General features: G+C 39.9%; 1 protein-coding gene and 1 pseudogene across 1 annotated transcript in view; both read left to right on the forward strand.

Moving 5' to 3' along the window:
* The window catches only part of LOC141149662 (fibrillin-2-like), a 238,446-nt gene that overhangs the window by 152,162 nt on the left and 63,288 nt on the right, over window positions 1–22,996 (forward strand). The window contains exons 10-35 of the mRNA XM_073636910.1: window positions 1,249–1,401; window positions 2,526–2,726; window positions 3,037–3,180; window positions 4,748–4,867; window positions 5,194–5,319; window positions 7,882–8,004; window positions 9,334–9,609; window positions 9,841–9,894; window positions 9,982–10,107; window positions 10,216–10,341; window positions 10,502–10,621; window positions 11,479–11,616; window positions 11,714–11,764; window positions 12,241–12,366; window positions 14,313–14,540; window positions 15,355–15,480; window positions 16,167–16,295; window positions 16,738–16,863; window positions 16,982–17,107; window positions 18,721–18,843; window positions 19,013–19,138; window positions 19,227–19,352; window positions 19,440–19,562; window positions 20,069–20,191; window positions 21,206–21,331; window positions 21,433–21,555. Coding sequence (XP_073493011.1) covers window positions 1,249–1,401; window positions 2,526–2,726; window positions 3,037–3,180; window positions 4,748–4,867; window positions 5,194–5,319; window positions 7,882–8,004; window positions 9,334–9,609; window positions 9,841–9,894; window positions 9,982–10,107; window positions 10,216–10,341; window positions 10,502–10,621; window positions 11,479–11,616; window positions 11,714–11,764; window positions 12,241–12,366; window positions 14,313–14,540; window positions 15,355–15,480; window positions 16,167–16,295; window positions 16,738–16,863; window positions 16,982–17,107; window positions 18,721–18,843; window positions 19,013–19,138; window positions 19,227–19,352; window positions 19,440–19,562; window positions 20,069–20,191; window positions 21,206–21,331; window positions 21,433–21,555 — 3,489 coding nt within the window. The remainder of the gene's footprint in view (window positions 1–1,248; window positions 1,402–2,525; window positions 2,727–3,036; window positions 3,181–4,747; window positions 4,868–5,193; window positions 5,320–7,881; window positions 8,005–9,333; window positions 9,610–9,840; window positions 9,895–9,981; window positions 10,108–10,215; window positions 10,342–10,501; window positions 10,622–11,478; window positions 11,617–11,713; window positions 11,765–12,240; window positions 12,367–14,312; window positions 14,541–15,354; window positions 15,481–16,166; window positions 16,296–16,737; window positions 16,864–16,981; window positions 17,108–18,720; window positions 18,844–19,012; window positions 19,139–19,226; window positions 19,353–19,439; window positions 19,563–20,068; window positions 20,192–21,205; window positions 21,332–21,432; window positions 21,556–22,996) is intronic.
* Window positions 20,394–20,772, forward strand: LOC141170843 (DNA-binding protein inhibitor ID-2-like; annotated as a pseudogene).

The raw sequence follows: 22,996 nt of genomic DNA on the forward strand, positions 1-22,996 counted from the left end.
ATTTTTTGCGCGTCGAGCTGACGCTTTTATTGATACCATTTTTGGGTAGATCCAATGTTTTGATTGCCCGGTATTGCATTTTATTGCAATGTTGCAGCGACCAAAAAAAGTAATTCTTGCGTTTAGAATTTTTTTCTCGTTACGCTGTTTACCAATCGGATTAATTCTTTTTTTATTTTGATAGATCGGGCGATTCTGAACGCAGCGATACCAAATATGTGTATGTGGTTTTTTTTTTTATTATTTTATTTTGAATGGGGCAAAAGGGGAGTGATTTAAACTTTTAGATTTTTTTCATATTTTTAAAAACATTTTTTTACAGTTTTTGCTTGCTTCTATAGTCTCCATAGGAGACTAGAAGCAGCAACTGTCCGATCGCCTCTAGGTGGCGCTCATAGCGATCATTACATGACAACCACCGGGGTGTGCTGCAGACCCAGGGTTGTCATGCCCACCCATCAGTGACCTGCTATCACGTGAACGGGTCACCCATGGGCGGGGTAAGTGACGCGCTTCCGGCATGGCACTATTGACAGCGGCATTTAACATGTTAACTGCCACGGGTGGATCGCGATTCCACTCGCGGCTGTTGTGGGCACATGTCAGCTGTAATAATCAGCTGACATGTGCTCGGTTCAGTGCAGGCTCACCCCCGGAGCTCTCACTGAACCGGGGGTGATAGCCTTGGGCATACTAATACGCCCCAGGCTTTAAAGGGGTTTAAGTTCCCTTATGGGACTAATAAATATTGTGGAAAAAAACATTTTTTAAGTGTTTAAAAAAATATGTAAAAACATTTTAAAAATCCCATTTTTTCTTCTAAAAAGTTGTTCAATGTAATAAAAATACTAATGTACAAAAAAGTCATATATCTGGTTTAATTGCATCCATAGTGATCAGTACAAAAACAACTAAGCACCGGAACTGACATTTTTGTTAATCTTGCCTCACATAAAAAGAAAGAAAAAATAATCAAAAAGTCGTGTGGATCCCAAAATGGTATCAATAAAAACTATAGCTTGTTATGTAAAAACAACAAGCAAAATGAAAAAATATATGGCTCTCAGTCAGAATATGATGCAAAAAAATATTGTTTAAAAAAGTTATTTTCTTGAGCAAAAAAAAATAATACTTTTATTTATTTTAAATGGTGAATGCAAAAAAATAACATGAAAAAATAATGACAGAATTGCTGTATTTTGTTTTGTAATAATAATGTTGACAAAGTATTAAACACTTCTTTTCCAGATCAGAGGACAGGGAGCTGTTTATCTGCATTAATTGGGGGTCGATGTGCTGGAGAGCTTCCTGGCCAATACACTAAAGGACAATGTTGCTGTGATAATGGGCGATGTTGGGCATTAGGCCAGATTCCTGAGATGTGTCCAGTCAGAGGGAGCGGTAAGTTCTGTAGTTTACATGTGTGGATTCTACGTTCCAGCATAAAGATGCTCCTAGTAAACCCTGGACTTTATGAAATAATAAAACTATACTGTTGTGGACTGGGTGTCATAGACTATTAAATGTCAAATGGGGTAGTAAAATTCCAGATCACTTTCTCCATAGTTATTTCTGTAAATTTAGTGGATGAGAATTCATTTTTCTGATACATCTTATTTCATACTTCATATGTCGTGATATAGAAGGACAGGAAAAATATTCGGCAACCATGGCCCGATTCTTCAAGATTGGCGATATTGATGCCCGTCTTTATGACAGTACGTTTTGTAGTCAGACGCTCCTGATTCATTAAGCGGCACATGAATCAGGATCATCTGACAAGTGGTGTTCTCCTTACCACAAACCTTACTCCAGTAAGTGACTGGAGTAAGACTCCTGGCAAAAGGAACGTCACAGGCTGTCATGTATTAGACATGCAGTTGCATCACTTCCCGACCCACCCCAGTACTGCTAATTTTAGTGGAACTGAGCGAAACTGTCATGAAAACTACAAAATTCACAACATTTTATCCAACTCCATGTTCATCAAAAAGTTTTCAAATCAATTCATATTAGAATTGAGGCCTATGAGTAAAAAGTAGAACAATAGTTCTATGTTTTTAATCTTAAAGGGAATCTGTCAACAGGTTTTTGCTATGTAATCTGAGGGCAACATAATGTAGGAGCGGAGTCCCTGATTATAGTGCTGTGTCACTTACTGGGCTGTATTTTGCTGTTTCAATACAATCATGGTTTTATCAGCAGGAGATTATCATTACAGGACAACTTAGCACATGCCTCCTAGTCCAACCACACCCCCAGCACTGATTAGTAGATCTCTGTCACTAGAAAGCTGTGGTGTGGGTGGGGTTATAATAAGCTCAACAACTGAGCTCTGCTAGATTTTCAGCAGAGAAAACTGTGACTCTATCATAACTGCTGCACCCAATCTACTAAGTAATACATCAGGGTCATTGTCCCTACCCCATGCTGCTGTCAGATTATATAGCAAATGCCTGCTGACGGATTCCCATTAAATGTACTTAAATACAACACTAACATGGCACATTATGTAACATTTCTAGATGAATATCGAAGACTTTGTATTGAAAGCCTACCTCTAGGCCCTGCATACCCAGGAACCTATCCTGGAATTGGACCAGGACCAGGTGTAATTGGACCAGGAGTAAATGGTGGAACTGGACCTAATATATTTGGCCCTATTGGTACTGGACCTAATGGGCAAGGACCAATATCGGGATTGCCTAGTGTGGGCACAGAAATTGGTAAGATAAAAGTTTAAGAGAAAAGAATCGTTGGATAGCCATAAAGCTTAGAAAGCAATGGGCAACTCTAGGTACTATACAAACTTAAAAAATACAGGATTATATTACTCCATGTTTACTTTAGATTTTCTCAAGTTTCATTTCAGTTGGTTCCTTCATGATTGCTAATTATGCCTAAAACAAAATGTAGGAAAATAAAGTGAAAAAATAAATCTGAGACAGAAAGAATAATAAAAAGAGAGAGGAGAATGCAAAAAAAAATTAATTCTAGTCTTAATTAATTTTTGTATAAATGTTTTCACTATATTAGGAACAGCAACACTGAACCAGACTGGAGATATCTGCAAACACTTCACCAATTTGTGCCAGAATGGGCGTTGTATCCCCACACCATCCAATTATCGATGTGAATGCAATATGGGCTATAAACAGGACAGCCGACTGGAATGTATAGGTGAGTAGAAATAAAATCAAAGCGAAAATATTTTTTTACAGGCTAAATGGCAGGTAAATGTAAAATTGGAAAATATTCCAAAATCCCCAAAAATTAAGTTTTATGAATAAGGATTGGATAGCAACTAAGTTACCCTGCAAAAGAACTTTCTCAGTCAACATTGTGTGTTTTTAGCCTTAAATAAAAATAAATTTGTAGTTTTTACGGTGGTCATTATAGATGAGCAGATCAATCTCCAGTGGATCAATTTCCTCAAATTCACAGGTTTCCATGAATTTTAACATTTTGTTATTTGATTCATGAGGATCACAATAAAAAAGAAAAAAAGTTCCTTGGGTCAATTCATACACTGCTGAATACTGTAGCAGCCAGTGAGCAGGCTAATAAAGTCAGTCGTCGGCTGCCTGGGCTTCCCAATAATGCTTTGCAGCTATCACATGGTCTAGTGCAGCCAATCAGGGGACACTATCACCGCCAGTATAAAAGAATAGGGCCATTTTAGGATTTCACAGGCTAGGGATAGAAGGTCAGAGAGCACAGCTCATTTCACATTGGGATAGAAATAAGCCTAATCTTATTGTGGTGTACTACTGCAGTGCTAGAGCACATCGAAAATAACAGTGGTAGTCTCAGTCTGTGAAAGATAATGCAAAGGTTCAAGTAATAGTTAGAAAAGTGCTGTAGCTGTATAGTCACTGTGTGATTGTGAATTGATTGATCTGTGATATACTGCAGTAACAGCACCTTAATAACAGTGTTATTTTTATTCTTCACACACTGCAAATAATCAGGGCATTTTTAATACCCTCTGTGTCCAAATTTTGCTGTTAACCAAAAATCCTGAAACCAAGGCTTGTTTGTCACAGAAAGTGTGCTTCCTGGACAGTGAGGCAGGCAAGCCATAATTATTTATTTATTTTTAAAAGACAAAAAAAAATCTCCATATTTCAGAAAATGAAACACAACTGACTACCTCACATAGTGTGTTTTGAAAAGAAAAATGTTTTGCCTTTTTGGCACACTTTTCTGTTGTAATAGTCCAATATTGGACTCACAGTCACCATCCGAATACAGCTGATGGTTACCACCAGTTACCATCTGTTTTTTCCTAGCCAGATAGGCTGAGGTCACATGGACATTAATAAGGCTATGCTTGCTTTTAAGAGCTCAAAACACGTTCAATACAATCCTAGGAGACCTCCAAGAGTTATACATGTTTTTTCTGGGCAACTAAAGGCTTTGCAGAATTAGGAGCCGCAGTGAACTTATACACTGTGAATCAATTTTGGGGGCAAATTCAGCAAAGCTGGCAAATCCAAATTTCAAATGATTTGTCCATCTCTAGTGGTCACCTTCAGAAGACATGGATGAATAAGTAGTAGAATCTGAAAATATGTCATTTGCCAGCATAGGAAAGAGAATTAGACTTCACTTATTTTCCTCGTTATGTAAAAGATAAGCAATGAACTGTTCAGATAAAATGTAGCAAGAGAAAAATTAAACAACAGTTTTGGGGTTTAGAATTCCAAAAAATTCCTCTTATTTAACACAAATTGTTTGCTTGTAGATGTGGATGAGTGTGCCAGCAGTCCATGCATTCATGGAGACTGTGTGAACACACAAGGATCATACCACTGTAGGTGTCATGAAGGATTCCAGAGCAACCCAACCAAACAAGCATGCATCGGTAGGTGACATCTGACTCAATATGTATGTATGTATGTATGTATGTATGTATGCAGACAGCTATTGGACCATAGGGCAAAGCTTGTTTTGTAAAGTGAACAACAGCCCAAATGCCAAGAACTACCAATAGTAGTCACTAGTGTGACCCCGTAGTAACATAACTTACAGAGAGTCACATAAAGTGTCTATCACAATTGTTTAATAATTAGATTAATTCTAAGCATTACATCAAATATACATCATTACTAATCATAAATATTCACATTCTAAGATTGATATTGACATGGTTTTATATACATCTTTAAACCTGATGGTGCATCATTGCAGATATTGATGAATGCATCATGAATGGAGTGATGTGCAGGAATGGCCGATGTGTGAACACAGAGGGCAGTTTCCAGTGTATCTGTAATGCTGGGTTTGAGACTACTCCAGATGGAAAGAATTGTGTGGGTAAGTTGGAAAATGTCAAGTCTTTGTAGATTGTATTATAACTTTTCTCTTAATAATTCATTGGATTTTTTTTTCCCAGTTGAATATTCAAAGCCTGCAACGTCTCAATTATCAAAGAATACCAAATGCAGCTTGTGAACCCCCACAATTTTCAAAAAACATTCATATACCATAATGCTTAACAATGATGTGCAAACCTATCTCGCAAATTTGTGCCCTTCATTTCACATATGTGTATATGTCTTGTCTTCAATTTTGTTCCTTTGCCCCGCCCAAGGAGATAATTATTATGTAATATGGGCTGTGAGGCTGAAAATCATATTATTCTACTTTAAGTCAAAATCAGTAGGACACTGTCCTTGAGAAGAATTATGACTGCTTACTAAATGTATGCAATAGGTTACACAAAGACATTGAATATAAATTATTTGAAATTCAGGGATCTACCCTTTTGCCCGTGTGACCTTTACCAATGGCGCAACTAGGGTGCGATGGGCCCCTGTGCAACATCTGTATCTGGGTCCCCACCTGCATGTTGGTCAGATGTATGGGCCCTTCTGGCATTCTAGAACCAATAAAAATATGCGTATTCACCCCAATCTCGGCGCTTTCCTGAATTAATGTCCCCTGTCCTGGGCCCCTTCTTGTAATAATTCCCCCCACCCTATAAGAATGTCCCCAATCCTGGTATAATGTCCCCCTTGGAGGTATAATGTCCCCCCATCTTGGGCCCCTTCCTGGTATAATGTCCCCCATCCTGGGCCACTTCCAGATATAACATCCTCCATCCTGGGCTCCTTCCAGTAATAATGTCCCCCTCCTGGACCATTTCCAGTAATAACATCCACCTCCTGGCCCCTTCCAGTAATAATGTCCCCCTTCTGGCCCCTTCCAGTAACAATGTCCCCCTCCTGGCCCTGTCCTGTAATAAAGCCCCCACCATCCGGAGCCCCATCCGGGCCCCTTCCTAAATTAATGTCCCCTGTTTTGGGCCCATTTCTGTAATAATGCCCCCATCCTATAAAAATGTCCCCCATCCTGGTATAATGCTCCCCTTCTTGGTATACTGTCCCCCATCCTGGGCCCCCTCCTGGTATAATGTCCCCATGTTGGGCCCCTTCTAGGCATAATGTCCCCCATCCTGGCCACTTCCTAGTATAAAGTCCTCCATCCTGGGTGATTTCCAGTAATAATGTTCCCCTCCTGGGCCATTTCCAGTAATAACATCCCCCTCCTTGCTCCTTCCAGTAATAATGTCCCCCTATTAGTTCATTCCAAAAATAATGTCCCCCTCTTTGCCCCTTCCAGTAATAATGCCCCTCTCCTGTTCCCTTCCTATAATAATGCACCCCTCCATCCTTGGTCCCATCCTATAACAATGTCCCTGGGTCCCTTCCTGGTATAACATCCCCCATCCTGGCACATTCCTGTAATATTGTCCCCCTCCTGGCCTCTTGGCCTCCTCTTTAATTAATGTCCCCCGTCCTGGGCCCCTTCCTTTAATAATGTCTCCCCATTCTATAACAATGTCCCCCATCCTAGTATAATGTCCTCCTTCCTGGTATAATACCCCTCATTCTGGGCCCCTTCCCGGTACAATGTCCCCCACCTGGACCACTTCCAGTAATAATGTCCCCCACCTTGCCCCTTCCAGTAATAATGTCCCCTTCCTGTAATAATGCCCCCCTCCATCAAGGGATTTATCCTTTAACAACATCTTCCATCCTGGGCATCTTATTGGTATAATGTCCCCCATCCTGGGCCACTTCCAGTAATAATGTCTTTCATTCTTCTTCAGCACAATTTAAACAGAAACAAACGATTATTCTTATGTTCCCCCACTTCTGCGAGATGCGGTGTCCTCTTCTATAGCTGACGCAAAAGTCGGCAGCTGATTTCGGCATGTCGGCACAGTCAGTGCATGATGTTGCTGCCATGTGCCGCCCATGACAGGCAAGCTGACGTCAGCTGCCAGGCTGTGATTGTGTGCATTGTGATGCAGGGAACTGGCGGGTCTCTGCTCAACAATACAATTCACCTGAATGTGCATCCGAGGCCACACATCCAGGTGAAGTAGGTGCGGGCGCCGGCTTGCCCCCGTCCCACATGAACCCGCTCGTGGTCACACCCTCTACAACAGCTATCGTTACGTCCTTGGCTTCTACCTCTCCTGTGGGTTCGTAAAATCAGATATAGTCTTCTTATCTTTCACTCCGTCTACACTTTTAACGGCCAATTAACAATTTCCTATTACATCTAACGGAATCATTCTGCTTAAACCCATGAGATTTTTTCCTCTGTCTTGTTGTTCTAAGCTTACATTACACATCTATTAGGGCCCTTGAGGATGCCAATAAAACAAGCATAAATTGTCATCTTTGCTGTGAACTGGGTTCAGTGCCATTTCAAATTACACTGTATTGCTCATGAAATCCCTGGGTCAAATGTCCGCTTATTTGGCTGCAGCTGAAAAAGATCAAAAATATACAACAGTAAGATAAATAAAAGGGAAACTAATTAGGCTTTTGTGTGGTCCGTCAGCTAATACAATCTTTCCCACAGATCACGATGAGTGCGCCACCACAAATATGTGCTTGAATGGGATGTGTATTAATGAGGACGGCAGCTTTAAGTGCATCTGTAAGACAGGCTTTGTATTGGCACCAAATGGACGCTACTGTGTTGGTAAGAAGTGATAAACTTACTATGCTAAAGCACAAATCTGTTATATTTGGAATATATACTGCTTATTATTTGTTGGTGCCAAGAGGAAGAATGGCAAATTGCTATCCCCTTCCATCGCAACTCACTTTGAGCACTTCAGATGTAGCAAACGTTATCTTCAGATTGGCGAAACACTATGCTTTTAAGGCTAGATTCTCACATCTGGGTTTTTTTCGGACAGCGCTCTAACCCATAGAGTTTCATTGAGCCATACGCACATCAGTTTTAAAACTGGATCCATGAGACTCGCATCAGATTCACATGGATGTGTGAATCTAGCCTCAAGTAGCATGCTTCTTTGTGTAGTGAGGCCATTTATACACTATGGGCCCAATTCATCAAGACTGGCAATCTTCATTCTGGTCTTCATGAGGCATATGCCTCTTAATGAATCAGGAGCTTCTGATGAGTGGCATGCGCTTCACACAAATCTTACTCCAGTCCCTGTGGGAGTAAGATTTGTGATGTAGCAAACGCCGTTGGTCGTCCTGAATTTGACGAGCATCAGTAGCCATGCCCTAATCATGCCTCAGTTCCACCTATTTTGGCGTAGCTGGACAAAAAAGATATGAGAACACCGAAAGCACAAAATGTTAGTGCTCCAGCTCAGCTGTAACGGTAATGCTAGCTAGTGCTATATCTCTGTGTGCAACATGACACAATTAGAAAGTTCCACATTCCTAATAATATTCCTAATAATATCTAAAGTGATCAGATGTCATAAGTAAATGTGGGAGGATCACTGACCTTCACTGATTTCCAATATGAGATTTCAGATTTCCAACAACAAAAGTCTATGAGCAGTGCCCAAAGGGGTGAGATGCCTGAAAATCAGTGATGGCCTGAGATCGAAGACTTCGCCTATATGATCTTGCATGTATCCATGACATTAGATAGAGGTTTTGATGGATTAGAAAGAAATACATGCAAACGCTTTTGTGTAAGAGCAAATAAGATTATTGTCTTTCACCCGGAGAAGGGCTCCAGATGGCTGTAAGTCTTAGGTTAACAGAAATCTTGTTTTATCGTGTTATGAAAAGATGTTTTTCTGTCATTGTTATCTTAATTCTGGAACCTTCCTGAACTTTTTTTAATCAACATCCTTCTGTTTTAACAAACATGTAATGTTATTTTAGTCATATTCTTCATACAGGAATCTTTCCTGACTAATACATATAAATGTGACTGTTTGCCTGTGTTTTTGATAACATTTATGTGCCATCTATTCTGTAAATTCATGATTGTGCACATTTCATTCCAACATATGACAAAGATCCTGTATGATTTTAGATGTGGATGAATGTCAGACCCCCGGAATCTGCATGAACGGGCGCTGCATTAACACAGAGGGTTCCTTCCGTTGTGAGTGCTTGGGTGGACTGACCATCGGCATTGATGGAAGAGTCTGCGTGGACACCCACATGCGCAGTACTTGTTATGGTGACATTAAAAAGGGAACTTGTGCCCGTCCCTCCCCCGGTGCTGTTACCAAATCTGAGTGTTGCTGTGCAAATCCTGACCATGGATTTGGTGAACCCTGCCAGCCTTGCCCTGCCAAGAACTCTGGTGAGTATAGTAATATAGATGATACTTGCCATGAAGAATTGAGTTAGTTCTTGTCAGTTAATAAGTCATGGTCACCATGTAATTGTCAGTGTGTCCTGCTGTGGGATCATCTATACTCTACTGTTAGCAATGGAAGTGTAATATGCTTGTAGTTTGGACAAATTCCAAAATAATGAAGACAAAATAGACATGTAGAGAATTACCAATAAATCTTTCTTTCATATCTTACAGCTGAATTTCAAGCTCTTTGCAGCGGTGGTATTGGCATAACTGCAGATGGTAGAGGTAAGAGTCTGCAGATGGCTGTCTGTTTAGTGACTTTATATTCATGTTATTAACTTCATTTCATTCTTTTTTTTTTCTTTAACTTAGATATTAATGAATGCGCATTAAACTCTGAAATCTGCCCCAACGGCATCTGTGAAAACTTGCGTGGCAGCTATCGTTGTATCTGTAATGTGGGCTATGAATCAGATGCAAGTGGGAAGAACTGCGTGGGTACGTTTGCTGTAGTACATTACGAAATTGGCTTCCAATAATATAATGCATATTGTATTATCTGATCAACCTCAAGAACAGGAGTTAAGCTTTTACTCCCAATTTCAGATGTCGACGAGTGCGCAGTGAATCGTCTCCTCTGTGATAATGGCTTATGTCGTAACACTCCTGGAAGCTACTCCTGCACGTGCCCCAAGGGTTATGTCTTTAAGCCGGAGTCTGAGACTTGTGAAGGTAGGGATACATTTTTCATATATATTTAGATATCTGCTTCACTTCTGTTTAAAACGTTCCAGGACGTTTCTTTAAATCAACAATTGTATCATTGGCCGTTTTGAGCCTGACGGTTTTATTGACTTTCCTCTGCAACTGGTCCACCAACCTTTTTTTTCAGATGTCAATGAATGTGCATCCAACCCCTGTGTTAATGGCGTCTGCAGGAACAATGCCGGCTCTTTTGTGTGCGAGTGCTCATTCGGCAGCAAACTTGATTCTACCAGAACTATTTGTGTGGGTGAGTGTTATTCAGATTAATCTGGTTTAGGGGAGGTCAATGTTCAAGTCTTCAAAAATGACACATTGGATTAAATTGTAAGCTTGTGTGATGTAAAAGTGAGATTTTTCAGAGCATTAACTTCCTTTTTCATAAAAGTCATTAAATAGTAACCATTGTTTTACTTTTTATTTCATAAATCAGTACTATGTATGAAAATAAGAAATTTGCAATGTATGTTATCAGTGAAATCTGCTTCTTTCTCCTCCTGGACTGATCATTCTTACTGAAAATTCTGAATTCACTGGTAAAATCTGTATTCAGTGTAGACAGATTATTACATTACTGAGATAGAAGATGACCATTAGTGCTTATAACGTTTCATGTTGTGGGGAGGAGCTTTGCCTCTAGCTCCTCCTTTCTCCTCCCCCTTTCCTGTATATAGAATTTCATCAGTATAAAATGTCATATCCTATTTCAGTAATGTAAAAATACAGATTTTTACTTGTGAATTGAGAATTTTGAGAATGAATGATCACTCCAGGAGGAGAAAGAAGCATATTTCTATGATTTACTTATTTATTTTACGCACTTATATAGCGCCATTAATTACACAGCTCTTTACAGACCTCATCTGATTAGATATATTACAAAACTTCTTATCTTCATGCCTACTATTGATTATGAAATAAACATTAAAATGACATCTATTATTTAGCGCATCAATCCAGTCGGTGTAATATTTTGCAGGACACCTCATTTTACAAAAATGAGTATAAGGGGGAACGAGGGTTCTGTCCAGAGATTGCCTGATAATTCTGACATGATACATTCAGGTTCTTTATTCCTTGGCCAATTCTTTTTTTAATGCAATGCAGATAGCATGAAAGGAACATGTTGGTTGAATCTCCAAGATGGTCGATGTGAAGTCAACATCAATGGAGCCACTTTGAAATCTGAATGCTGTGCGACTTTAGGAGCTGCCTGGGGAAGCCCTTGTGAGCGTTGTGAGATTGGTAAGCCCCATATTATAAAAATAGTGCATATCTTTATTGTATATATCTGGGAATATCTATCATCTATATAGTTAATGACACTTTGCGTTTTATTTAGACTCTGCCTGTCCTCGGGGTTACTCCAGGAAGAAGGGAGTAGCATGTGAAGGTAAAATATGTTATTCTAACCATGTATTAAAAATTTAGAATTCAGTATAAACTTTTCTTCCAAAAGTAATTACGTACTAAGACTTGTTATCTGTACACAGCTCCTTAGAAGCACAAATAATTACTCGTTATGTTCCTAATAATGAGAATAGTATGTGATTTTGAAGTAGTTAATGTTATAGAAATTGTTATCCTTTCTCATTTGGTTGGACAATTATATCTAGTGTTGTACTAGGGTTTCTTGGAACAGGACACCTACAGAAAAAACATATAATCAAGAGGACCCTAGAGGCAAAGGAATGAGGGCAAAGTCATCTCCAACTGGGGTCATCTTCTGCTAGACCATCAGGGTTCATTATTGTGTCAGAGCTTGGTCCTCATGGAGAAATCTCTCCAGTATTCTGGAGAGTCGGTATGAACTTGTCTGTATCAGCTGAAGCTTAATATGTTTTTTTATTTTTCATTTTTATTTTACAGATGTAAATGAGTGTGAAGTATTCCCAGGCGTGTGCCCTAATGGGCGTTGTGTTAATTCTGCTGGTTCATTCAAGTGCGAGTGTCCTGAAGGCCTAATCTTGGATGGATCTGGCAGAAACTGTGTCGGTAAGAAGAATAATGACATATGATATGTCAACATATTACTTTTATGCAGTCATTTAAATCATGGAGGGAAAGCATTAATGTTGTATGTAATAAATACATAATGTATCAAATGAGATCTGAAGCTTTGCCTTCTTAGCGTCTGCATAATGACATCCTGTCTGCATGACAAGGGAAGTAATGAGTGTTTGCTTTGGATCAGCTACAATCAAACACAAATGTAGATTTTTTACTATGCTATGCAGTGAGTGCACTATGGTGCAAAGATTGTGCTAAACATAAAGGGCAGAAAATGTGTCATCCACCTTCGGGTCATTTGTTTTAATTATTATTAATTAAATGCATCTATTTGGACCTGAAATATTTTTGCAAATGACTTGCCTTCAATATCTTGCAATATTTGCACCTTTTGCACTGTCTATTGTTGGATGAAGCATAAGTCAACTAAGAATTAGTCAAAGAGCTCATAATAACTTTCCTTTAAAGGGATCCTGTCAGGTCCCCCGTGCCCCCAGAACCACCAGCAGTTGTGTCTATATAGATAAATACCCTTCCTAACAGTCCCTTTTATTACATTACACACAAACAGATCTTTAGAAAAAGTATTTCTAAAGTCCATTTATGATATGTAAATGAGGCCTTCGACTAGGCGATGGGGCGTTAATGTCCCCCCAGACTAGTCGGTCCCCTGTGGGCGTGATAACATGGCTTACAAGAGCCAGCGTCATTGCCAGTGCTATACAAATCATGCGCATGCGTGTGTCTTTGTGCAATCACATCATTGTGCCTCTGAAGCCATGTGCACGCATCCCGGCATCAGAGAGGTGCACTGCGCATGATCGGAAGTCTGCATCTCCCACTTTTAGAAGGCCAAGATAAGATTACCATGATGTCCTTAAGTTCTCTTGGATATATAAAAAGCAAAAAGGGCTTAAATTGGTATTCTCAAGTTTTAAAATAATCACCTATCCATGGAATAGGGAATAACTTCCTGACTGCTGGGGGTCTGACTACAGGGACCTCCACCGATCCCAAGATACGAGGCTTTGAATTACCCCTTGTGAACGGAGCGGTGTTTGATCTTGTGCAGTACCACTCCATTCATTCTTAATGGAACCGCCAGAGCTTGCAGAGCACAGCGCACAGCTGGATTTTGGTACACCCATAAGAGTGAATGGAGCGGCAGTGCACATGGTTTACCACCACTGTATTCATGTAAATCAAAGAAACCTGTGATATTATATGATCCAAGAGAAAATGAAGAGATCTATAACATGATAAAAGCTTCAACGTTTATTGAGAATATATATGAAAATTCAAGCTAAAATCATGTACAATAAGTAACGCCTCTAAAGGATCACAAGAACCTGCATGTAATGACAAGTATATAGACCAGAAAGGCAAATTCCCCTAGATCTGCATTCTAATACCATGCTAGTGCATAACAGCTATTTTACAGAAACTGTTGAGGTTTTCCCTGGTCCAAAGGCTATGATCATAGCCCAGAACTTGCTACTTCCCCTGTAGAATCTACTTAGGTATAGGTAAAGAAATTACCTGAACTTTGGGAGTTAACTGCCAAAGTGGATCAATCCCAGGTTTGATGTGTCCCACCTCCCCGACGTGCTTTTTGCCTTGCTTGCTTCTTCCTGGGGGGCATGATGTGCATATGATCTCTGGGATCATATAGTATCACAGTTTTTTTTATTTACATGTATTCTCTAAAGTACTATGTATTATGTTGGACAAATATTTATGATTCATCGCTGTATTCATAGGTAGCTCTTCAGAACCCTGGCTCTTGGCATTGGTGGGAGTCCCAGAGGTTGGACTCCAGCGATTTGAAACTATCCCCTATCCACCAAATAGGGGATAACTTTCAGACTTTAATAAAACCTTGCTAACCAGTGTAGATACTTATTACTCTATGATCTTACTTTTCCCCCCAGATATACGCATGGAACAGTGTTATATGAAGTGGGATGAGGATGAATGCACTTCTCCCTTTCCTGGAAAGTACAGAATTGATATGTGCTGCTGCACTGTGGGTGCTGCCTGGGGTATTGACTGTGAGGAATGCCCAAGACCTGGAAGTGATGAATTTAAGACCATCTGTCCGAGAGGACCTGGCTTTGCGAACAGAGGCGATGTTCTCTCTGGTCGTCCATTCTACAAAGGTATTATGGTTCACTAGCTCAGCTGGATCTTTTCTGATGCGAATTATGATCATGCTAAATATGACTGTATTGTAACATTTTCTTTTATAGCCTGAAAAAATAATAACTATATGATGAGTTAGGTATAATTTTGCATTCCTTTCCACATGAAGATGTGTTTAAAAGCACCATATAGGTTCTCCTAGAAAGGCACCTTTATATTGTATTTACCATAGTCTTTGGAATTTTAGAATAGGCAGTGCACTCACACATAATGTCCTATGTAGTATGAAATTCACATTGTACTATATGACTGTCCTATTTTGGCTGCATTCACACATCCATTTGAATTGTCGGTGTGCTGACAGATTTTTTTTCAGACAGCACACAGACCCATTGAATATGTCCTATTCTGATCCTCAAAATCGGATCACAATAGGACATGCTCTGAGTCTCAAGGATTTCACACTTGAGTCTGTAATTTTCTAAGATGTGTGAATAGATCCATAAAACTTTATGGGTCTGTGTGCTGTCATAGAAAAAATTGGACAGAACACGGACATTTAACTTGGATGTGTGAATGCAACCTTACACCTCATGGACTGTATGCTCTCCTGACGGTTTTATTTTGGCCATTCATAGGTGGTGGTTAAAACCAATAAATTCTATGTTGGTTTTTCAGAATTCAGCCAATAAATGTGCAATCAATTTAGACATGGTTTCCTTTGTATTGTAATACTCCTGGTTAATGATTACTGGAGAAATCTGGACTTCACCTTCACTCAGAGTCTATCTCAATATGCATTACATTTTCTTTTGTTTTTAATCTTCCTAGATGTGAATGAATGTAAGGTATTCAACAGCTTGTGCAACCACGGATCATGCCGCAACAGCATTGGAAGCTTCCGGTGTATTTGTGAGAGTGGCTTTGCTCTGGATGCTGAAGAAAGGAACTGCACAGGTTAGAACGAGCAGAGAGTCCTCATAAGTATGTGGCACACATGATCCCAACCACATAAAACCCCAGTCTTGTGATGGAATGATTTACATTTATAAAAAGAGATAAAATCGTTTGACACCAGTGCACTATTGCCTTCTTTCTATAAATCCCTTGTAATGTCACAGCTAGAATATGGGATCCAGTTTTTGGCTCCACATTATAAAAAGGATATTTGGAAGTTAGAGTCAGTTCAAGGGCGGGCAACTAAATTATTACAAGGGCTGTAAGGCCTCTCTTATGATGAGAGGTTGGAAAAATTGGGCTAGTTTAGCTTAGAAAACAGACACATGTATAAATATATGTGTGATCAGTACAAAGGTCTAGCACATGACTTATTCCTTCCAAAGACCATACTAAGGAGCAGGGGGCACTCATTACGGGTGGAAGAAAGGCGATTCCGGCAGCTAAATAGAAAAGGGTTCTTTAGAGCAGTCAGACTGTGGAATGCCCTACCACAAGAGGTAGTGATGGCAGACACTATAACAGCTTTTACAAAAAGGACTCGATGCTTTTTTGACAACAAATGGCATTGTGGGTTATAATCTAGTGATAGACAATGTATAACTGGCGGTGAGAGTTTGAACTTGATGGACCCATGTCTTTTTTCAAAATATGTAACATTGCTTGTTTTATTATCATAATTACAGACATAGATGAATGCCGTATCTCTCCTGACCTCTGCGGACACGGCACTTGCGTCAATACCCCTGGAAGCTTTGAGTGCGAATGCTTTGATGGTTATGAGAGTGGATTCATGATGATGAAGAACTGCATGGGTAATTATAAAAGTGTCATTAAGCCGATGACTTTCAATAGGTCAGTTGCTTGAACATCCAGACATGTAGTCATTTATACTTTAAGGTGAATATTTATTGTAAAGAAAGAATTCAAAGGTGGTAAGACTCTTTGAATAATGCAGGAATCTCTAAATTATAGAGTGAAAAATTAATGCAACCCCTTCAACTATAATTCCTGCCTCATCTCTTGGGCAGCAAGTGTATATGTACCATAGAGAGGGGCACATAGAGAATTTAGGAAGTTGATTTGCTTGACTTCAAAATCGTGAAGCAGTGATAGAGTAATAACTAAATAGTCATATATGTACTTTGTAATACATTTTGTATTAATATATACTATATGTCAAGTTAAATAGCGGATCAGCTAGTTGATCTGATCCCTAGTCAACAATAACTGATCTGATCTACCTTTCACTTACAGACATTGATGAATGTGAACGAGACCCTCTGCTATGTAGGGGAGGAACCTGCATCAACACTGACGGCAGCTTTGAATGTATCTGCCCCTTAGGACATGAGCTGACTGCAGAAGGCAATGCCTGTGTTGGTATGAAAAAAATTCAGTATACTTTTTACATAATGAATCTACATAGGCCAAAAAAACTTAACCTGTAGGGAAGAACCATTTATTGAATATGAGCGCATGTGATTTCTATTTTCTCCAGATATAAATGAGTGTTCCTTGAGTGATAACCTCTGCAAGAATGGCCGGTGCGTCAACATGATCGGAACTTACCAGTGCTCTTGTGATTCTGGCTTCCAGTCAACTCCTGATCGGCAGGGTTGTATGGGTGAGTTATTCAATCTGTTCCTGGAATCTACATGTCCTGAAAGGAACCACATTCTTATTCGAATCAGATTTATTCAACTTCTAAGGTTGTAGAAGGTTAGCAGAATTCCCTTCTCATGAGCTAAGGAAAGTACCTTGTTAAATTCTCAAGTAACACCCTGGAAAGTGGGTGGGAAGGAGTCCAATGATGTATGTAAGAGGTCCAGTATTCTAATCAGTAGTTACTCCACACCAGGGGTGCACAGTTTAAGGGCTGATGTTGACGGCCGAATCAATAGGCTGAAATTAACTGCCCAAAATTAATAAATTAACATTATGTTATATTAATATTAATTTTATAGCTTAATATTGAGCAGAATTAGGTTTGTTGACTAGCTGCTGCTGTTAATACGCGTTATGATAAGGTGTATTGTAGCTTGTATTCTTACCAATAGCAGCTAATCAACACCATATAATTTACTGCTTTTTATAAAGTTTATAAATCATACTGCTTCTATTATTCAGGCTTAAGTATGATAAACATAAATGTACCTAGATTGGTTGTGAACCTTACTTTAACATACTCTCCCAAAGTCTATCCTTAATCATCCAGGAACTAAGGCACCAGACTCCTTGATGTCAGTGTACACCGGTTAAATAACATGCAACATTTTGGCCACACAGGGCCTTTATGAAGCCATAGATGCGCACACCTCTTATCACCTATGGCTGGATAAAGGCTTTGTGTGGCCGAAACTGACATCAATAAATTGTTCAACCGGAGGAGAACATCTGGTGCCTTGATTCCTGGATGTTTATAGCTTTACAACGCTGTGGAGGGTTGTACAAAGCTTGCAGGGACTAAAGAGTGGTGCTCGGGAATACGCTATTGGAATAGTCTCTATCCTTGTCATCATCTGTCTCTATCATGGTCCTGGCCTCTCTGACTGTATCTTTGTTTCTGTCACTATCCCGCTCTCTCTTTATTTCTCCTTGTGCTCTTTGTCTCATTCCTGTACTCATTTTTGCTTGGTTCTACTGTGTCGCGTGCACGTGTGACCTGCTTCTATGGGTCATGTCTATGCTTCAACCACATCTGGTGTACACTGCTATGCTGTCAACATTGCAATACCACATTACTTTTGGTTTCCAACCCTTCAGTTGTCCCACTCGGTGGGCCAGACAGGTACAGCTAAGGGGTCGGGATGTGGCAGTTTGCCAGTTTTGCTCTACACCAATGTTATATCTGGAATTGTAAACTCTCTATCAAATCTTATTGTTTGATATGTAGAATGTGCATGCACAACAATCTACTGGAAATTATGAAATGTGCATAACCTGTAAAGATCTAGAATGTGTAACTATCTCATTAATATCTAACGCTTCAGAGATAACAGGAAGCTTGCACCATAAATTAATTTTATGATAGTCTTCTAGATCCTATACTACAATATTGGGTTGTCTTCTGCTGAAATTGAGGTGATGGGTAAGGGGAGCTCTACGATATAGGTTTTCATGTGGCCTCATGTTATCCAGTACAGAGCCTGAGGTCGGGAGTTGAGGTGTAGGAACATTTCTCTTGTGTTTCATATCCTTGTACTGAAGCTAACATATACACACAATGCTCTGTTGCAGATATTGATGAATGCACAATCATGAACGGAGGATGTGACACCCAATGTACCAACTCGGAAGGCAGCTATGAATGCAGCTGTAATGAGGGCTATGCCCTTATGCCCGACAAGAGATCCTGTGCTGGTAAGAAATGGCATAAATTGGTATTTCTAGTATATAGAATGGTGGGTCAAATTATGAAAAGTAGATGTTACTTGATACCATAGTGGCTAGTTGGCTTGTAATCAAGTCAGTGTTTTATTTTATCATCGTCCATGCATACATTTCTAACATGGGATTTCTTAAACCCTAGATATTGATGAATGTGAGGACAACCCAGACATCTGCGATGGTGGACAATGTACAAACATTCCTGGAGAATATCGTTGTTTGTGCTTTGATGGTTTCATGGCGTCTCTGGATATGAAGACATGTATAGGTAAAGTAGTTCAATTCTTCTATGACCAGCTTATTAATTCCACTTGTGTTCAGTTCACAGCATTAACATGTACTGCTCTTTTTTATAGATGTCAATGAGTGTGACCTCAACCCTAACATCTGCCTACACGGAGAGTGTGAAAACACTAAGGGCTCATTCATCTGCCACTGTCAATTGGGTTACTTTGTGAAGAAGGGAACCACTGGATGTACAGGTATATATTTTTTCCACTGTACCTCTTACTAAGTACTGCTAATATGTATCACATACACTAATAGACCACTTTTTCTTATTGCTGTAGACATTGATGAATGTGAAATAGGTGCTCACAACTGTGATGTCCATGCATCTTGTATCAATGTACCCGGTAGCTTCAAATGCAAGTGCCAAACGGGCTGGGTTGGAGATGGACTTAAATGTGTTGGTAAGTAAGACTATTTATGTTTTATGTAAAATAATTTTAAAGACCTAATTCTAGGCAGAGTAAGTTCAGGCTTGCCACATTTATTTCATTTTAAGGAGTGGGGAGATGTTGAATCAGAACACATAAAAAGCAGGAGAAAGTGCCATTTTGTCTATCTTGGCTGCTAGCATAACAAGGTGTACAAATGCCCCTGGCAGGGTCTATATGGCCTGTGTTACTGCATCTTCAGTGATAGTTACAATCTGCATAGAAGCAGAGGAAGCTGTGCCATCATCTAGTGTGATAAAGTAGCACATGAAGTGCAGAATCCACAAAAACAGAACATAATGGGTAATCCTACCAGTACTAACGTCCTCTGTCCCTACACCTTAAAAATAAAGAATTATCTATTTTAATAGCTTGAAATTTATAAATATGGTTTACTATTCCTTACATTTAATACTTTGATAGCATTTCCATTTGGTTTCCCTGGCCTAATTTGAACCTTGTTTTCATCCCTTTTTCAGATCTTGATGAATGCTCCTCAGAAGACCACAATTGCAATGTAAATGCCAATTGCGTTAACACTCCTGGATCATACCGGTGCACATGCAGTGAGGGTTTCAATGGGGATGGCTTTTCTTGCTCAGGTACTGTAACTAAGTTAAAAAGAAATAGAAACTATTCTGTTACCTTGCAAACATTTCAGAAATGCAGACATAGTACAGCAGTATAGTACCAACTGGTAAATTTTCAACTACTAAAAACATTAGTAGTTCACTCTGAACTTGACTCTGTGAGAGTATTTGCGAGATAAATTGGGAATTACAGCTTTACACAAGTCCGACAAACATGAAAGCATTCAGCCTTCTACGATCCTTCCGGAAAAGAGAGCATAACCTGGACATCTACAAGAACATAAGCCAATGGAGGACCCTATGAGCCTCCTGTTCATCATGAACGAGTGCTACTGGTGCCCAGCATTCTGCAAAACAAGAAGGTCAGCAAGATGGAAATTCTCCAGCATGTCATCGATTACATCCTCAATCTGAAGATCGCCCTGGACTCTCACCTTAGCATTGTTAGCCTGCATAATCCAAGTATATTCAACCCTATTCCCATCTGAAGTTCCCTGACAATCCTCAATGCTGCCATCAGCATCCTGACACTTCAGGTGTCGGATTTGTCATCAGAGTTCATCACAAGTGAGAGCAAAGCTCTTTGTGGTTAAGCAAAATGGTGTGTTTTTCTTTGCACAACATGGCTACAAGGCTACCCTGCATTGTTACAGAAGCTTGTGGAACAAGGGGATTCAATGTGAATATGCTAAATACTTTATGTAAAATGTGTCCAGCACTACCATTACAGCTAATAGCAGCAACGATCCACAGTTTAGACATTAGTTATTGCACAATTATAAAGATCAATAATCCCAATAACTGTAACTATTCTGATGTTCTGTGCAAGAAAGTACTGTCTATATCAAGGCAACTATATGTTTTCCATATAACTTATATGATAAACCACCTCACTGACCACTGACCACTTTTTTTGTATAGATGCTTAACTTATTACACCACCTCAAACACCCAATCTGATATTGTCATATTACCACCAGCTATTCCCAGTCTACTGTTAAGATGTTCCTTTGCATTTTCCTGTAGATGTTGATGAGTGTGCGGACAATGTGAACCTGTGTGAAAATGGTCACTGCTTAAATGCCCCTGGAGGTTACCGCTGTGAATGTGAGATGGGTTTTACTCCAACAGAGGACAGTAAGGCTTGCCAAGGTGAGTGGTATCATATGCTTGTGTCATACATAGAAGGAAATGGCTAGTGGCTAACAAGTGAGTATTCGTGACGTGATTGTGTCTGAATCTTATGCTTTCAGATATCGATGAATGTACATTCCAGAATATTTGTGTCTTTGGTACTTGTCAGAACCTGCCAGGAATGTTCCAGTGTGCCTGCGATGATGGCTATGAGCTGGACAGAAGTGGGGGAAATTGTACCGGTAAGTTAATCCCAATGGATACATTCCAATTAGAGTTAATCAAACCTTTTTGAAATTTTAATTTGCAGGGGTTTTTTGGGCCGTTCCATGCGAATTGAATCGCAAATTGTTTGGGGACCTATCAATTTCAGGGAATTTCAACTTGAAGTTGATGCTCTGCAGATCAATTCGATCATCTCTAGTTTCCAGTCTTTCATAATTTGGATGTTTAGCTGAGAAGTAAAAGATGTAAATGCCAGTGAGGATTTATGGCAGATGCATTATTGCGTCATGTTCACATTTTTGATATTTCCAGATGCACGATCTGTATTGATTTCCGCGTGCATGGGTGTGAAATAAAGCTAAACAGGACAAAGAACATGACGCGCAATGTATGATACATGATCTGAGGCAGAATCGGAAACGGCGCAGGTCACTTAATAGGGATCAGAGGGATCATAATCTTGGCAGCATTAAGCCTTTTTAATGGGGTGGAAATTAGGCTACATTCACACATCTGTTGCAGCCATATTTTCTCATCCATATTTTTCCAGAGAAGGAGTGCCTTTGTTCTCAAACCCATAAAATCAGATCCATGAGATTCGAGACACAAGATAAAAATGGACAGCACATGAATGTGTTACACCAATGCGTGAGTGCAGCCTTAGAAAGATCCGTGGAGACCCATCTTTAGAATAAAAATAGAAGCTATTCGCAGAAAACCCATGTAGGGCTATGTTCACACAACCATATTTTCGGTCTGAGTGCTGTTTGTGGAAAAAACTGACTGCACTTGGACAAATGTTATTCAATAAAGCCATTGAGATAACTGTTATTTCAGTTGTCCACATGAAAAAAAATCATATATCGGATGAGACTCATCTATTCTAGTCTAATGGTGCGCAAAAAAATTAGATCAACCTTATAGTATCCGATTTTTAACCCCTTTCCAACGTGGTCAGTAATAGTACGCACCAAGTCGGAAAGGCCGGTTCAGCGGGGGCTCCGGCGCTGAGCCCGCACTGAATCGGGCACATGTCAGCTGATTATTACAGCTGACATGTGCCCGCAACAGCCGCGGGTGGAATCGCGATCCACCCGGGGCTGTTAACTAGTTAAATGCCGCTGTCAATCTCTGACAGCGGCATTTAACAGTGCCGCGCCGGAAGCGCATCACTTACCCCTCCCACGTGATCGCGGGTCACTGATGGGTGGGCATGACAACCCTGGGTCTGCAGCAGACCCCAGTGGTTGTCATGTAAAGATTGCTATGAGTGCCACCTAGTGGTCGGCGCTCATAGCACAGGAGCATTTCTGCTACATAGAGGTGATCTGCTCATCATCTCTGTGTAGCAGAGGCGATCGGACAGTTGCTGCTTCTAGTCTCCTATGGCGACTATAGAAGCAAGCAAAAAGTGTAAAAAAAAACTGTTTTAAAAAAATATAAAAAAAATTAAAAAAA

Source organism: Phyllobates terribilis, unplaced genomic scaffold (genome assembly GCF_046119375.1).
Source record: "Phyllobates terribilis strain yellow unplaced genomic scaffold, ASM4611937v1 Scaffold_1__5_contigs__length_1240528914, whole genome shotgun sequence".
NCBI lineage: Eukaryota > Metazoa > Chordata > Amphibia > Anura > Dendrobatidae > Phyllobates > Phyllobates terribilis.